This window comes from Delphinapterus leucas, unplaced genomic scaffold (assembly GCF_059928025.1).
Source record: "Delphinapterus leucas isolate spDelLeu-1000000601 "Yukka" unplaced genomic scaffold, BTC_Dleu_Yukka2 spDelLeu_asBTCV2_sq82, whole genome shotgun sequence".
In the NCBI taxonomy this organism is placed as follows: domain Eukaryota; kingdom Metazoa; phylum Chordata; class Mammalia; order Artiodactyla; family Monodontidae; genus Delphinapterus; species Delphinapterus leucas.
In genome coordinates, this window is record NW_028322291.1 from 995936 (window position 1) to 1012980 (window position 17045).

Genomic DNA, 17045 nt, shown 5'->3' on the forward strand with positions numbered 1-17045 from the left:
AAACAGTTGTGAACTCAGGCGTGGGTGGCACGTTCCATGTGGATTTTCCTCTAAGCATCGATTCTCAGAAACGGGAAGAATTGCTGAGGACATGGTTGCTAGAACACGTCAATGCATCTCTCCCCAGTTTCTCCATCAGATTGCATGCGGGCCTCACTATTACCATGTAAACAGGGTGAGACCAAGAGATCGATGATGCTGCACAAATTCCAGATGCCCACACAATCCCCTTACTTACACTGGTCAAGTCCGCTCTCAGAATATTTCAAAATACATCTATTCTGGGTCATTTTTGCTTCAAAGTTTCAAGAGAAACCTAGCCCTCTGGGTTTGCCTTTCCAGTCTCCTCCATTACTTCATCTGTTCCCAAAACTCAAGTCCTGTGCCCAGCCTCCTCTCCCTCGTTGTCCCCAGGATGTCCCCAGGTGAACGTCACATAGCCCAAGGGAAGCAGCACCTCCCCCGGGAGACCTGCTCTGCACCCTGCGGTCTGCGGCCCCTCTGAGCGTCACGTGGGGTCTCCTCCACTGGTCCACCCGCAGGCCCCTACCCTCCAGGGAGCTGACCACTGTGCTCCATGCAACTCCAGGGGCCTGGCTTGTCTGCTGTGCCCCCCTCGCCCTCCAGCCCTGTGACCAGGACTGGCCTTTGAGCAGGAGGGTGTATGATTCAGCTCTTCCGGCTGTGTGAGTTCTAACCCTCCGAGCCTCAGTTTCCCCACTTCACAAATGGGGAAACACCAGCAGCCGCCAGTGCTTCCATGAGAATCCCTGAGATCGGACTGCACTGTACGGCCGCTGCAGGGCTCGCCGCATGCGCGGGGCTCTGAGCACCGCTCCCGCGTGCTTCCCCTCCCGCCTCCAGGTTACAGCCTCAAAGGTTGGAGAGATGCTGGGATGTTCTGGGGTCCTCTCATTTTCCTGACTGGCAAAAGAAGCCATCCACTCAACCACTAGTTGGTGAAGAATAAGATGGTCCCAGCCCCAGACGTGTTCACTGTCTAGTGAGAATCTTCACCCCTAGGAATGTAGAAGTGGCTTATGCCCTGGAACCATGCAATTAGGTGGAGAGAGCTGTTCCAGGCTGGGGCACAGGGAGCACGAAATAACAGCACCCACCCTCAGTAACTAGAAAGCTCTGTTTGTCTCCATCCTCGAGCCTGGAAGCCCACAGAAATGTCCATCGGGGGGAGTGGCCACCACCCCCAACCCCGCAGCACAGGCAGAGCAGGACCACGGTGAACTCAGCACCAGAGCTGCCCCAGGGGCGGGAGGGTGGGCTCGGAGCCCCTTCATCCCTCCAGCAAGCCTCAGGCAGGTTACCTTGGCCACAGTTCAAGTCTGGCCCCATCTCACAGGAAACTTATAAAAATTAGACGGGGCACCCAGAGCCCACCTGGCACACTGGGGGCCCTCCCTTCCGTCTCCAGTGTTCTGAGCCAGACGCACTGGCACTACCCCTCGCCCGGAAAGGGGGGATGCGAGAGGCTGCTTTCCTTGCCACTCACGGGACACCATTCACTGGAGCTCTGCCTGGGCAAGATGGCCCCCGGGGCCGGCCCTGGACGCCCCAGGAAGAGCCCAGGCCCACAGGACCTGCAGTCCGAAGGCCACGTGGGGCGATGCTGGGGCAGCCCAGCCCGTAAGCATTGGGGTGGCTTTCTCTCTGGCCTTCCCCCAGCCCCTCCCCTCCACACACACACAAAGCCTTTAGCCAAGCCCAGGACGGAAGCCAGCAGGCGAGGGCAAGTCGACCTCTGGGGAGGAAGCCTGGCCCCTCCTGCTTCAACCCAGGAAATTGCCATGTGTCTGTCCTCCCTCCTGTTCGGGATGCCCGTCCCTGTGAGGCCGGCCCGGAATCTGGAAAGTCACAGAACTCAGCCGATACATAAGCCACTGCTGCCCTCAAGTCAGTGGAAGACTCGGGCGTGGGACAGCCTGTCCCCTCATCTCTGGCCGAGGAGCCACTAAGACAGCACCTTGCTGCCGGCTGAGGACCATGGTGACAGTCATGTCCCAGGGGTGACAAGGTGTGAGCACATCTGTGCCACTGTGCAAGGCTGGCTGCATGGCGGTGCCAGGACAAGGCGGGAGAGGACAAGGCAGGGTGAAGACGGATGCACACAGGCCAGGCAGAAAGGAGCCTCGTTAGGGAAAGCAGGGGCCCGGGCGCGGTTGCTCAACTCCAAGCTCCCAGTGCAACATTTACGACGAACGGGGTCACAGGCGTGCACCATGCTGGGTGCGGGCAGGAAGCCTTTCTTACCTGAGGTCGGCACCTGTGGGCTCTGGGGGAGCTGAGTGAGAGAAAGAGAAACAGGGAAACTTGTGTGGGAAGCAGAACTGAAAAGGCACGTGTGTCTCCACAGCACAAGCGACTGAAGGGCGGGGGCGACCCCCGTCCTAAACCCCTCTTTTCCCTCCTAGAATGTCCTCCAGGGTCTCACAGAGGGAGCTGCCTCCTCCAAGCCGGTGCTCATGTCAGACCCCCCCCCGCCGCCACCGGTGGCTGCTGGTTTTGCGGAGTCGGACAGAGGCCCCAGCTAAGACAGGCTCCCTAGGACAGCATCTCTTTCTCTAATCTCAGGGAGCAGTCATCTTCTGGCTGGAAAGAGGACCCAGAGGATAAAGCTGGCCAGAGAAGAGAACAGGTGGCCCAAGCACCTGGTCCCTCAGTGATGGGGCCACTGGGACAAGAACTTGCATTAGTCTGACTGGCAGACACTTGAGAAGCTCGGGGCGTCTGGCCCCTCCTTGAGGGCCACCCACGCACAGGAGCAGTGTGTGCCCTGTGGCGTCGGGGTGGCAAGGCTGGCCACGGTGTCGGGACTTGGTCCCTGCAGAGCAAGCAGGGCCTCAGCCCCTCTCCCTACCCCAGTGCCAGTTCAACCCAGGAACATCCCAGTGCCCTCAGCGCCAAGACTAATCTGGGAGGCAGAGAGGCTGGTGATGCGAGGCTGGCGGCCTCTCCTTCCCAAACAGAACAGGTCTAACCAGGTTTTGCTTTCCCCACTCTGCAGCGCTGGGGCTGCCACTTCCTCTCCTCCCCAGCAGGTGCATCTAGGCCAAAAGCCCCCCAGTGGCCGTGGCCCTCAAATGCACCCTGAGGTTGAAGAAGCCTGAGGCCACCAGGTGCCCGGCTTAGGGGAGGAGCGTCCCAGGGGCGAGGCACTGCTGCGGGATTCTGTCCTCCTAAGGACAACTGCTGTGGGAGGTGGCATTTACAGCTTTAGGACCTGGGACTCTTGGCCAGAGGCAGGCTGTGGACGGCCCTGGCCAGACCCTGCTGGGAGGGGAGGGGGGAACTCACCTCGGAGGGCCTTGGATCTCGTACGAGCTCTCTTCTCGTCATTTTCTAAGCTCATCTGCAAGTAAAAACAACTGCGCTGTCAACAGGAAGACGGCAGAGCCACCCCCTGTGTCTGCAGCGTCACCTCCAGGCATTTTCTGTCTCAAGCTTCACCGGGGCCTGTGAAGCTGACACAGGAGACAAGGAACCGCTCGCAGGGCAGGAACGGCCTGCGAACCCGCGAGCAGCAGGTGAGGCGGAGGCGCTTCGGGGCGGAGACCGCTGGCCCCACAGTGTCCCTCATCTCCTGCTCTGGGCCCTCCTGACGCCCCCAGGCTCACATCCGAGGAGGAAGCCGCAGCCACCAAGCCTTCATTAACGTCCGGGTGTCGTAACACACGGTCCCCTGGCGACACCACCCACCGCAGACTCTGACCCCGCCATGCTGAGAGCCCAGCTTCCCCTGGGAGTTGGTGACCCCGGCACTCGAGGGTCGTCTTGTTAGAAACAGGTGCCTGGGACCTGAGCGGGCTTTGCCGCCCCCCGTGCGCTGTCCCGCGGAGAGCCAATGGGGCAGCCTGAGCTTGGGGACCCGATCATCCTCAACAAGAGATGGGCGGGTGCTTCCAGCAGCACAGGGGCCTCCAGGCACTGCTGCCCAGGGGAACACAGAACAGGTCATCCACTCATTTAAACTTTTCTAATAACTTTTTCTAATTAAAAGTGTAAAAAGAGGCCTTCCCTGGTGGCGCAGTGGTTGAGAGTCCGCCTGCCGATGCAGGGGACACAGGTTCGTGCCCCGGTCCGGGAGGATCCCACGTGCCGCAGAGCGGCTGGGCCCGTGAGCCATGGCCGCTGAGCCTGCGCGTCCGGAGCCTGTGCTCCGCAACGGGAGAGGCCACGGCAGTGGGAGGCCCACGTACCGAAAAAAAAAAAAAAAGTGTAAAAAGAAGCGGGTGAAATTGATTTTAATATTAAACTTTACTTAGCCCGATCTCTCCAAAACATTATCATTTCTACAGCATCAATAGAAAAAGTTATGAACGGGATTTTGTTTAGTGCTAACTCTTAGAAATCCTGCACATCTCCTGGACTCACAGCCCCTCTGAGTTTGACCAGCCACATGCCAAGGGCCCGTGGTCACGGCACCGGCTCTGGAGGCGGGAAGCACACGGGGGTGAGAGCTGGTAGGAGCGCAGGCCGAGGCGTCCCCTGGACCCGACACACAGGCCGCCCTCCCAGAGATGCTGACTCCCCCAGGAGAGAGGGAGTGGAGGCCCTCGAGGGGGACAGGGACCCCGCACGTCCTCTGGCTACCCTGCCTGAGCCCATCAGCTCCTGTCCCGCATTCTCTGCCTCAGACCCACTTCCATGGGGGATGCTGCCCACATCCTTCCAGGGAACGAGGCAGAGCCCTGGGAGGGTAGGGACGCCCCGGAGCACAGGTCATCACACGGGATCCCCAGCCGGGTCGGGGCTGGAACGAGTGGGAGATAGAAGGGGCCCTCTTCCCAGCAGGTGTGCCCTGTGGGGGGCGGGGGAGGGAGCAGCCCCACCTCCCAGGCCCCCAAGAGGCCATCAGAGCAAAGCCAGCCAGTGGGAAAGGAGCAGCCGGGGAAGGGGCTTCAGTCCCCAGAGGCCAGCACAGGACAAGCAGCTAAGGTCCCACTCGGGAAGAAAGACAAGGGACCCCTCCCATTAACTCCCCTGCTAGTAAGCTAGAACTTGCAAAGTGAGCCCCCCACCCCGGGCAGCACGAACGCACAGAGATTCATGTGCTGTGTTAAGGACGGAAATCACAACCTGGGGTAATTTATGCAGCCGTCGACTCCAGGCGGTAGAGCTAAGAGCTGTGCGCTTACAGCCTCCCGACAGCACGGAAGACAATTACTATAATTCCTATTTTTAAAGCAGCGTTCCCCATGGACCAATGGCTCACATTTAAAGTGAAGAGAGGAGCAGGTGTCAAAGGGACTTCATTACATTTATGAGTCTTCAAATGTCGTCTGCGCTGAGCCCAGCACAGAGGCTTCCGATGCAGTGGCACAAAGGGGCCAAGGCGTCTGATTGCCAGGCCGCTCTCAGCTGAAATGCAATCTACAGCTCTTTTTTTTTTTTTTTTTTTTCTGTCAGTTTTCCCAAGGAAATTGGCGAGCATTCTGCTAGGTTAAAGCGTGCCTTGGCAATTTGGATTTCCTGAAGATAAATTATTCAAAGAGCACAGAATAGAGAGGGTTGCAGGATGCGTCCGGGCGCTGCTCGCACACTGCAAGCTCCTGTTGGCAGAGCTGACAGCTGTGGCATTCACTCTGCCAAGCACCTTTCCATCTGCAATTTACCTGCATCAAATGGTCAATAAGTGAGAAGTTCTCTCCAGTGCACGGAGCTTTGATGTGCAAAGGGGAAAAACTGAACTACGGGAGGAAGAACTAGGGTTATGGCTCTTCAATATGAGAATGAGCTTCTGAGAGCCGGGTGCCGCCACCGACGGGCAAGCAGGGAAACCTTGATTTCTGAGCCAGCGCCACTGGCTTTTTACTGCTTTCCTTCTCTGAGGGTGGTTCTCTGCATCCTCCCACCCTCAGCACCGGTGCCTCACGTGGGGATGGGTAGCCCTGTTCAGCCTGCCGGCCGCCCCACCTTCTGCCCCCACCACAGCAAGACAGGCCAAGACAGGGAGACACTTCCCAATTTTTCATTAATTTATTTTTGAAATTCTTCCCTTGTTCCGAGCACAAACCAGTCAAGTCTGTTTCTGAAAGGCCCACACGTAGTCGAGTGACCTCCCACCGGAGGGTGAAAGGCCCCATCCCAGCCTACCGGCCTCAACGCACCCCCGTGGGGCTAGCGATCTCTCAAGAACTGGTCCACGCTGCTTCTGTGATGCCCACCGCCTTCCGCCGCCAGCGGCCTGTCTTGCGGCTGCCCTGGGCTCCCTGCGCCAGCTCTTCGCTCTAATAACATTTCAGTCGTTCTGTCTTCAACAGGAGAACTATGGGAGAATAATTTACAAATGCAAACGCACCCCATTTGGCCACATCTCTCTTTTTTTTAATTATTTATTTGTTTGTTTGTTTGTTTGTTTTTTGGCTGCGTTGGGTCTTTGTTGCTGCACGCAAGCGTTTCTCCGGTTGCTGTGAGTGGGGGCTACTTTTCGTTGCGGTGCATGGGCTTCTCATTGTGGTGCCTTCTCTTTTTGTTTTTGTTTTTGTTTTTTTTGCAGTATGCGGGCCTCTCACTGTTGTGGCCTTTCCCGTTGCGGAGCACAGGCTCCGGACGCACAGGCTCAGTGGCCATGGCTCACGGGCCCAGCCGCTCCGCGGCATGTGGGATCTTCCCAGACCGGGGCGCGAACCCGTGTCCCCTGCATCGGCAGGCGGACTCTCAACCACTGCGCCACCAGGGAAGCCCGGTGGCTTCTCTTGTTGTGGAGCACGGGCTCTAGGCGCACAGATTCAGTAGCTGTGGCATGCGGGCTCAGTAGTTGTGGCTCGTGGGCTCTAGAGTACAGCTCAGTAGTTGTGGCGCACGGGCTTAGTTGCTCCAAAGCATGTGGGATCTTCCTGGACCAGGGATCGAACCCATGTCCCCTGCATTGGCAGGCGGATTCCTAAGCACTGTGCCACCAGGGAAGTCCCTGACCACATCTCTTAACCAGCGAGAACGGTCTCTTCACCCTTCTTCTGAACCTGCTTTGTGGTATCACGTGATGGTCTCGCTCACAGGGGTGGCGATGCTTGGCTCTGTTTTGTATTTTTCAGTAAAGTCAAGGGTAATCGTGTAAGCTCTTCTTAAATGTAAACGGTTCTCACAATGACTTGTTACAAAACCAGCCCCTTCCACATGGCACCCTTGCCAAACCTGAGGTCCCCGAGTTGGATGTTTACAAACTCGGGGACCAAGAGAGCAAACGTGCAGAGCAACCTTGAAACCAGTAGCTTCTTAGGCTGTGGTTGTGAGAAGGGCTCTCAGAATCCAGACGCACAGCCAGTAACACAGTGGACAGGGTGGACTCTCCCCCAGGAATGTCCAGTCAGAGGTCCAACAGGCTTCGTGCCAACCTTCAACTCTACCCCCAGAACCCAGGCCTGCCCACCCCCTGCCAAGTTCAGGGACCTGCAGGTGGTTTCTGGAGGGGTGCCTCCCCCGTTTCTCTTTCTGGCTCAGTCATCCTCCCTCCGTCTGTCTGTCTCTATGTGTCTCTCTGAATCTCTCTCTCCGACTCTCTCCCTCTGTCCCTGTCTCCGTCTCTCTGACTCTCTATGTCTCTCTCTGTTTCTCTTTCATTCTCTTTCCTTCTTGGTTCTTCCCGGGGCCTTCACAGCTGAAGAGCTTCCCCCCTCTCCACCCTATACCACGTCCCTGCCCTTCTGCACCATGGCTAAGGGCTAGACGAAAACCAGACTCCAGGCTGGAGCCTGGCCCTGAGCAGCCCTGGACGTCGCCTGACGCTCCGGCCCCTGCGGGCTGTCCTGGCCTGAGTAGCACAAACTATGGGACCCGAGGCAGCAGGTCCCTCACTGCAGAAAAGGGGAGATGTCAGGGCGTCGGGGGGGAGCTCAAGAGGAAGGGGCTGCTCAGCCGTGGGAGCCTGGGTGGGAGTGGGGAGGCCCCGTGGATCAGAGAGGACCTGAGGACATTCAGGGAAGAGGGCCTCAGGGGGCGGGTGCGCCTGCCCCGTGGAGAAGGTGCACCCTTGGGTGGCCAGCGCCTCTCAGTGGTCAGGCCTGCGTCCTCCCTCTTTGCACCCCCTCTCTCGCTCTCCCCCTGGCCTGCTCATCTCCATCTGAAATAAGCTCAATCATTCATGTTTTTGAGGTCAGTGTCTCCCTGCAGAGACCTCTTTGGCTGCTCGGGGCATACTGTGTAAGGTCAGACAAACAGGCAGAGGGACAGACAAACTGGGACGATCTGAAACGTCTGAGATCCTAGAGCTGGGAAGGTGGCCAGGAGCCATCAGAGCAGAGACCAGAGCCCCGAGCTGCTGGAGAGTCCAGGGCCCCTGGGACCACAGAGGACTCCCCCTGGACCTGGGCTGCGGGAGTAAGTCCAGGAGCTCGGGCTAGTGCCCCATTTTACTTAGAACACGTTGCAACAGCTTGCAAAGCTGGGGTTAGAATGGACTTAGGACGACTTTTAAAACGCACAAGATTATTCGGGTGATGGCGTCCCTTTTCCTCCGGGAAGACCCAGGCGAAGAAGGGGGAGTGTCTGCTGGCTCGCAGGACCAGGCAGCCTGCCTAGAAGGAGGGGTGACGTGGGGAGAGGAGGGCAGAGCAGGGGCACAGTCTGGGCTGGTTTTATTCCCTCACCGTGCGCACAGCCTGGGAGCAGAGCGTTGGGACAAACCCGTGCTCCTACCTCTGGAGAGACGCCCCCTTGAAGGATTTCCGAGCAGCTTTCAAGTACGTTCCTTGCTCCGTCTCCCACCAGCCATTCCAGCAGAATACTCGCCATCTCCCAGCCCAGCCCGCAAGCCGCAGCAGGGCAGACCCCAGAGCAGCCTTCTGCTTTGAAGATGCTGAAGTCCTGCTGTCTCCGGGATCCTCAGCATACATCCTGCTCTCCATTCTCTGATGGCTGAGGCTAAACCACACACACGCACCCCTGCACCTCCTGACAGCTGTCACAGCACCCCTGGTTCCTGGCGGTGACGCCTGTGTCCCCCGTGGAGGAAGTCTGACTGTGTGTCTGAAAATCTCTGACGCTCCACCCATTGTCCAACCGACTGGCAGCTGAACAGGCCAGCCCTCTCCTTGGGTTGTAGAAAGGACACCCCACGGAGCATTATTTAATGCGCATCTTGGGAGGGGCTCTCCTGGCATCTCCAAGCGTGGGGTCATGGCTCACTCCAACCCCTACATTAAAATTATAACTATATAATAGACACCCTGATACAGCAGCCATGCCTGGATCCATCTGTCTAAAACTTCAGCATAAATGGAGTTTCCACCTTCTCGGGGTAGAAATCTAGCCACATCCAAGTAGGCAGGTCAGAGGACACAGCTGGCGCCACCTCCTCCCCTCGTCAGGAGCATCCACTGCAGTGGCAGGAGGGAGGCCCTGCTGAGCATCCCCGCAGTCACCCTGCTCCTGGCTTGCGTACCTCTAGTCATCCACTGAACACCCATGATCTGGGGCCCAAGTGCTTCATTCTTCAAGGTCAAGAAGAGCTTTAAGGTCCTACCATCCATACCTGCTCCTTTCCTCCTTAAGTTTATAAAAAAAAAAAAAAGCCCGATGCCCAGCACTTCCCACAAAGCACACAACCACCTAATCTTGTCTAACAGCCCCTTCCAAACCCACCTCCGAGCTGTCCACACGCCTGGTGCTGAACTCAGAGGCCGAGGCGGCTGTGACCACCCCCCACACACAGGGCTCCTCTGCTCAGGGTGCCCTCGGGGCGCCGAGCTCCCCAGCTCCCCGCCTCCTTCTCGGGCCAGTCCTGCCATTGTGAGCGCGCTGCCCTCTTGTGTCCCCGCCCCTTCTTGGCCTCCTCGGTGAGAAGGTGCCCCCGGTGCCAGCCCCATAGTCCCTCCTTCTCTGGCTCACTCTTCTTAGCTTCCCTGCTCAGAGCAGTAACTCTGGCCCTGTCTGCCCAAACTAGAGGAAATGACCCTAACGGAGCAGGTGTGAAACAGTCGGCGCTGGGGGAGAAGCTGAGCGTGGCCACCAGGCATGTTCCCAGCAGGTCCCACACACTCCAAGCTTGTCACACCTGAGCCACGGGGTGACTGCAGCCTTCCTACCTGCCCCTTACACAACGCCAGCCACTGTGAAGACACGGCACCCAGAGCCCCTGGCCTCAAACCAGGTAGCTTCTTGGTCACGTGATCCCTGAGCGCTCAGGGCCAGATGGGTGAGGCGAGTACAGCATTCAGTCAGGTGCAGATTTAAGGGGGAAACAAAACTAAGTGATCAAATTAAATAATAATTTAATGCAATATTTTAAAACATCTAAATTAATGCAAAAATTCCATGATGAGCAAAATAACAAAACTTTAAATAAAGACTGGGCCAGCATTACTGTCTGAGCTGAGCTCAAACACGGCTCAGCAGAGCACAGATGACCACACAGGAATAAGAGTGTGAGTGGAGGTGCCTGACAAGGTGCTACGACAGACCCATGCCACCTACAGTCCAGTCACCAGATTCAAAAGAAAAACGCTGGGCTTCGAGAGTAAAATACAAGCCCCCTCAAATGAGGTTGCCACCTAAAACTTCACAGCCCTGCCTGTCTATCCCCCGGGCTGCCACTTCTTGGTGGCCATGCTCTGGGTCATGGCTTGGATCCTTGGTGGAGAGCGTCTACATGTCAAAGAATATGAGAGATCAGAATCTGAGATCTGGGAAGGGATGCCCACCAAGCCCGTTGTCACCCGCACTTCCATCTCTGAGGGTCACCTGAGCCTGGGCACCTGGCTTCACCCAGAGCCCATCATGGGGAGTGAGCACATCCAGAATGAGAGGTTTGGTGTGGCTATGAGTGCATGTGATATCTGGGTCTGGAGCATCCCTGTGGAGGTGGAGTGCCCGAGTCACCTCCACCGGCGAGTTCCAGGCAGGTATGAGCAGGGCACCACAGGCCCCCACTTGGGAAGATTGCAGTCAACCAGATCAGCAGACCTCAGGAGTCCCTGCAGCAAAGGCTGCCCAGCGAGCGGCGGGGAGAAGAGCAAGTACTGAAGTGCACCGCGGAGCCCGGTGGGACCGGGCCCCAGAGCAGGGGCCTGGCAGACGCGGGACCTGCTGCCGCATTGTAGTTTTCCTCTACTCAGAGGCACTTTTCTTCCTTTCATTTTAAAGATCATGGATGGTCCTAGCCTGCACTTATTCTTGGCCTAATCTAGATGGATAGTGACTAGACCAAAAGTCACCTCCACGCTCCACGCCAAGGAGTGAGAAGGACCCTTGCCCGGACCCGGGGCCCCAGGTTGGGCGCTGCGCTCCAAGCACCTCACCTTGCTGTGTCCGCCCAGGAAGAGTCTCGGGGTCCTGCAGTTGTCGGTCTTGTCTCCGTGCGTCCACCCCTGACTCAGCAGCTCACCCCGGAACTCATTTTCTGAGAGTCAGAGAAAGAAAACCTAATGAACGCCAGCCATGCCAGCTCAAGGGGAGAAACCGAGAAACTGGGGCCACTCTTGTACACAGCACTCATACGACCCTTGTTTTCTGGAATCCACCAGAAAGACATGACCGTCTCAGGAACACAGGACAGGGGCTCTTGGGGGGAAGTCACTCTCTGCTTCGGACAGCCTCAGGCTTCTAGCACCCGCAGCCCTGCACCATCGTCCCAGCTCTTGCGCTGTTTTATGGAGCATGTCAGAAAGTGGGGGGGGGGGGGATTTCCACTAACAGCCACTCCGACCAGGGGGCTGGCACAAGTCAGGTGAGGTCCAATGCTTTGCCTCCCCTTTGCCCGGGTTCCCGGCATCCTTCCTCTCCCTGTGTTTCCGCCTCTCTCCAGGGCAATACTTCTAGTTAATATTTAATTCCTCACATAAATTCACACGTCAAAGCAGAGGCTATAGGCATCAGCTGGACCGGACAAAGAAACGCATCGTGTACCTATTCCTTGCACGGCACTCCCTTGTTTCCATGACAACCAGCTTTCTACAACTGCAGCGTTTCAAAGGAAGGTCATGAAGTAACCAACAATAAAAACAGGAAATGAATATTCCTGCATCCTGCTCTCTGCTTCTCCTTGGAAGTGAGTTTGAGTTCCGCTGAAGGCCGGTCAGGCTCACTGCTGTAACACCCATCATCCTTCTTTCCTCACGTTTTCGATGTGCATCCCCAAATGCCGTTTTGCTATAATTCCACCGCTCCTGCCCCGCTCAGCCCTGTGCTCCGGCCACAGTGCCCTCTTGTCTGGAAATGTCTCCATCCCATTAAAGGGCCTCCTCTGACCTCCAGTAGCACAGGAGGGAAGCAGATTGGTTGTCAAGGAGACGGCCTAATGCACCGTCTTCAAAGGAATGGGTGATACCACCAGAATTTGGCACCTACTGTGTGCGCCAGCTGTGTGCCTCACCCTCACCGAGCTGTGGGCCACCTGCAGGGGACCCCCCTGAGGACTGGACTCCACTAGAGAGGTGTAAACCGATCATCTCGGGCCCGCTACCCCATGGCCATCAGCACACGGTAAGAGGAGCCAGGCCCACCCAATCAAACCTATGAGAGGAGTCGCCCAGGGCCCCGGACCCCGGAGGAGGAGACAGCAAACAGCATCTGTGGTGAGGAGAGAGCAGACAGTCTCCTCCAAAGGCGATGGAAGGGAAGAAACTGGGGAGGTGAGTTGACAAGAATGGCCCTGGCCACAGGGTGTGCATCGCACTTGAAGACGGGTGGTAGGAATTCTGCATCTAGAGTGACAGTGGAGGCTGGGAGACCCCTGGCCACAAATGAGGTTCCCTTTCCACACGTACCTCCCGTCAGAGGAGACGTTGCAGGAACCCTCATCCTGGGCTGGTTTGCGAGGCTCCAGGGGAATTTCTTACCATGGTGACATATGTGAATGAGTGGGGTAACTGGGCATATCTCCCTGGCAGCTGTAGGGAAGGACATACCCTGAGATCTGTGCTGCTGCGAGCAGGATGGGTCCCTCCCCCTCGGCGTCCCAGCAGGTGTCCTGGAAGCCTCCCTCCCAGGCCTTCCTGCTCTCGGTCCCACATGCTTCCTGGAGAAGCCCAGCAGGTGAAGGGCGCGAGTCTGTGCCAGGGGGCCTCTGTGCTCTGTGACGGGAGGGAACCAGCTCACTGGGCCTCGCCACCCTCTCCTGGAGCGAAGTCCTGTTGAGGGGAACCCTCCCCTCACCTGCATTCCCTGTGCCCCACGCCTGCTCAGGCCACACAAGAGGACCTTAAGAACATCTACCCCAGACTTCCCTGGTGGCGCAGTGGTTAAGAATCCACCTGCCAACACAGGGGACACAGGTTCGAGCCCTGGTCCGGGAAGATCCCATGTGCCACGGAGCAACTAAGCCCGTGCGCCACAACTACTGAGCCCATGTGCCACAACTACTGAAGCCCGCGCGCCTAGAGCCCGTGCTCCGCAACAAGAGAAGCCACCGCAATGAGAAGCCCGCGCACCGCAACGAAGAGTAGCCCCATCTCACTGCAACTAGAGAAAAGCCCGCACGCAGCAACGAAGATCCAACGCAGCCAAAAATAAATAAATAAATAAATATAAATAAAAATAAAATAAAGACTATGGTCTGTAAAGCTTAAGAGGAAAGAGTAAAAAGAACAGGTGCCCAGCATCTCCTCACAACAGCACCCCAGCGATGCCTTCAGCACCAGCCCTGGGAGGCGGAGGGAACTTGCAGGAGTCACACACCCCGAGACCAGTACCACACGACGTGGGTCCATAATTGACACGATTCCTTCCTTTTCCTGGGAATGTTCTGGTAGCAAACCACAGCCACCACAGTAAAGCGTGATGGTGCTTCTCCTTTGCTTGGAGATAACCCAGGGCCCCTTGGTCCCCCACTGGGACCCGCCTACGTCCCACCGCAGACAAGCCCTCCGCTGCGTGGACGCGCTGAGCTGCAGCAGCCCACACACGCCCAAACCGCGGCCGCCAGCCACAGGACGGGAGGAGGAGCCATCGGAGACCGAGCGCCTGGCGCACAGTGGCCGCGTGAGGGTGGCCTGCTTCCGTTGCCCGGGATCACAAGCAGGGAGCGCTCTCCTCAAGACCGTCCCTTTTCCTGGGCTCTCAGGTCTCTAGTGAGCTCATCTGAAGCCCCGCCCCCAGACACACAGAACAAAGAGGCCGCTTGGGAGCCGCTGGCCCTGGCCGTGGCCTCTCTTCGGGACGGCCTGCTCCGTGTCACCCCAGCGTCTGACCCCACAGAGGCCCCAAACTCACTTTGGCAGGACTCCGGCTGACAGACAAGCTCAGAAAAGCAACCAGGGCCTTTTAACAGCCACACTCGGGCCCGCAGGGCAGGGAGGATCCTGGAAGCTCAACTGGCATCGCCCTCCTGGGGCCGGAGTCAGGTCTGTCCCTCTCCTGATGACGCCAGTGTTCAGGGTCAGATCAGGCCTCCCCAACACATGCCACTTTGGCATGTGGATTGTTTAGCTCCGAAGGCAGTAGAGACCCTGTGGACTCAAGAGAAACTCCTGTCAAAATGTTTTCAGAGTCTTCACTAGAGTGTGTGTCTCTGGTGACCTGCCTGTGGAACCAAGAGCTGTCACTACCGGCCTTCCACCCAGCAAGCAAAGGAGGAGGGTCTTTGCTTGGAGGGAGCCCACATCTTGGCTCTTCCATGCCCCCACCCGGTAGGACCTGTCAGCCCCCGATCCCCCGCCATCCTCTGTCCCCGCTCTGTCCCGTCCTGGCTGAGCCCACCTCTCCCCCCAGGGCTTGTCAGGCCCTTCTTCCCAATGCCAATTAAAGTGTCCTCGAAGAAGCAACCATAGACCATCTTCCTCTCAAATGTTTGCTCACCTGCCCTAACTGGACCCTTCCTGGGGCTTCTCGACTCTGCAACGAGCTTGAGGCGTCCACACTCACAAAACACAATGTGTCTGGACTCTGCACCCCAGCCCTGGGGCTCCACATCTCTACCCGCTTCGACAACCCGATTTCTTAAGGGGCCCCGAGAAGCTGACTCCGTCCCTGCTCCCCAGGCCAGCTCCCAGCCCTCCACCAAAGCAGCAGCCCTTGAAGGGTCACCGGTACCATCCTGGCCGCCTGCCCGTCCTGCACCGATACTCGCTCCCTCCCTCCTCGCCTGGGGCACTCCGGCTCGCCCCCAGCCTCTGCTCCTCTGCCCCACTGACCATCCTACCACCTCCTCCTCTGACTTCTCCCCTCCCTGCTGCCTGTCCTGCGCCCTGAATCCTGCCTGTCATTTTCTGACTCTCACCAGTATCTGAGCACTTTTGACTCTCCAGCTGTTTTGTTTTGTTTTTGCAAAAATTGATAAACTGATTCTAAAACTGATACGGCAGATCAAGGAACATAGAATAACCAAGACAATAAAGGTGGACCCGCCTCACACCATACGTAAAAACTCACACAATGGATTGGAGATCTAAACATCTGAGTTAATACTCCTAGAAAACACAGGAGTAAATCATCCTGACTTTTTGAGTTAGGCAGTGGTTTCTCTGACTCCTAAAACACAAGCGACAAAAGAGGAAATGGATGAACTGGACGTTATCAAAGTTGAACACTTTGGGAAGTCAAATAACACCACGAGTCAAGTGAAGAGACAACCCACAGACTGGGAGAAAACATGTGCAAGATCACATATCTGATAAGGGACTTATATTCAGAGTATAGAAAGACCTCTTACAACTCCAGAATAAAACAAATAACCCAATTTTAAAGTGGGCAAAGGGGAATTCCCTAGTGGTCCAGTGGTTAGCGCTCGGTGCTTTCACTGCCAGGGCCCGGGTTCAATCCCTGGTGGGGGAACTAAGATCCTGCAAGCCACACGGCATGGCCAAGAAAAAAAAAAGTGGGCAAAGGATTTGAATAGGCATTCCTCCAAAGTTAACATATAAAAGATGCTCCTCATCGGGCTTCCCTGGTGGCGCAGCGGTTGAGAGTCCGCCTGCCGATGCAGGGGACACAGGTTCATGCCCCAGTCCGGGAGGATCCCACATGCCGCGGAGCGGCTGGGCCCGTGAGCCATGGCCGCTGAGCCTGCATGTCCAGAGCCTGTTGCTCCGCAACGGGAGAGACCACAACAGTGAGAGGCCCGCGTACCGCAAAAAAAAAATATTAAACATAGACATACCATAGGCCCCAGCAATTCTACTCCTGGGTATAGATCTAAGAGAAGTGAAAACATATGTCCACACAAAGCCTTGTACCCAACTCTTTATCACAGGTTTATTTATACTAGCCAAAAAGTGGAAAAAACCCAAGTGTCCATCGACTGCTGAACGGACGACACAAGACATGACGGAATAGTATTTGGCAATAAAAAGGGTTACAGTGTCCGTCCAGGGTTCAACATGGGTGAACCTCAGAAACCTCAGGGGAAGCAGCTCAGTGGAAGAAGATCCCAGACTGCACAGTCCCTTAGTTACAGAGTGTCCGAAAATGGCAAACCCACAGAGACAGAAAGTAGATCAGTGGTGCCGGGGCTCAGGGTAGGGGCAGCGGGCACGACTGTTCACGGGCACAGGGTCTCTCTGTGGGGACGAGAATGTTCTGAAGTTAGACTGTGGTGATCAATGCCTAACCCTATAAATATGCTAAGACCACTGAACTGTGTACTCCTAATGGGTGAATTTTGTGACGAGTAAATTATATTTCAGTAAAGCTGTTTTTTAGAAGTCAATGGCACACACGAGGGAGCACAATGGTGAGAGTCCCACAGGCCAGCTCTTGACGCACGGAACTCCCACCCGGACACGGGTGCGATGACCGACTTTAAAGAGGGCGGAGGCCCGCGGGTCGGCCCAAGTGAGCAAACCTGAGGAGACAAGCAGGGCCGGGGCTCCCGTCCACGCCAGGAGCGCAGGGCGGGCGAGGGATGCGCCGATTGCCAGGGCCGTCCAGCCGGCAGGCTCACTGTGCTCTGGGTGCTGTAGGAGATCCATGTAGTGGAGGCTCACATCAAAAATAAATTTCTGACGACAGGAGCTGCAGGACAAGAGGTGAACTGCGTCCTCCGTGATGTGTGAGCCGCTGGCCCGGAGGCCTGGGGCTGGTCCGTGAGGCCCCCCAACCCAAGACCCTCGTACGGGGCAGCAGGTGCGAGCAGGCTGCCTTTGGCTCCCCCAGCCTGG

General features: G+C 57.0%; 1 protein-coding gene across 2 annotated transcripts in view; it reads right to left on the bottom strand.

Annotated features, from left to right (window-relative positions):
- The window catches only part of LOC149743769 (myelin transcription factor 1-like), a 35225-nt gene extending 31583 nt beyond the window's left edge, over window positions 1-3642 (bottom strand). For both annotated transcript variants that reach the window (XM_089906164.1, XM_089906163.1), the window contains exons 1-2: window positions 3310-3642; window positions 2266-2296 (exon numbers count right to left, since the gene is read on the bottom strand). In XM_089906164.1, coding sequence (XP_089762290.1) covers window positions 2266-2296; window positions 3310-3364 — 86 coding nt within the window. In that variant the 5' untranslated portion in view covers window positions 3365-3642. The remainder of the gene's footprint in view (window positions 1-2265; window positions 2297-3309) is intronic.
- Between the last annotated feature and the right edge of the window lie 13403 nt (window positions 3643-17045).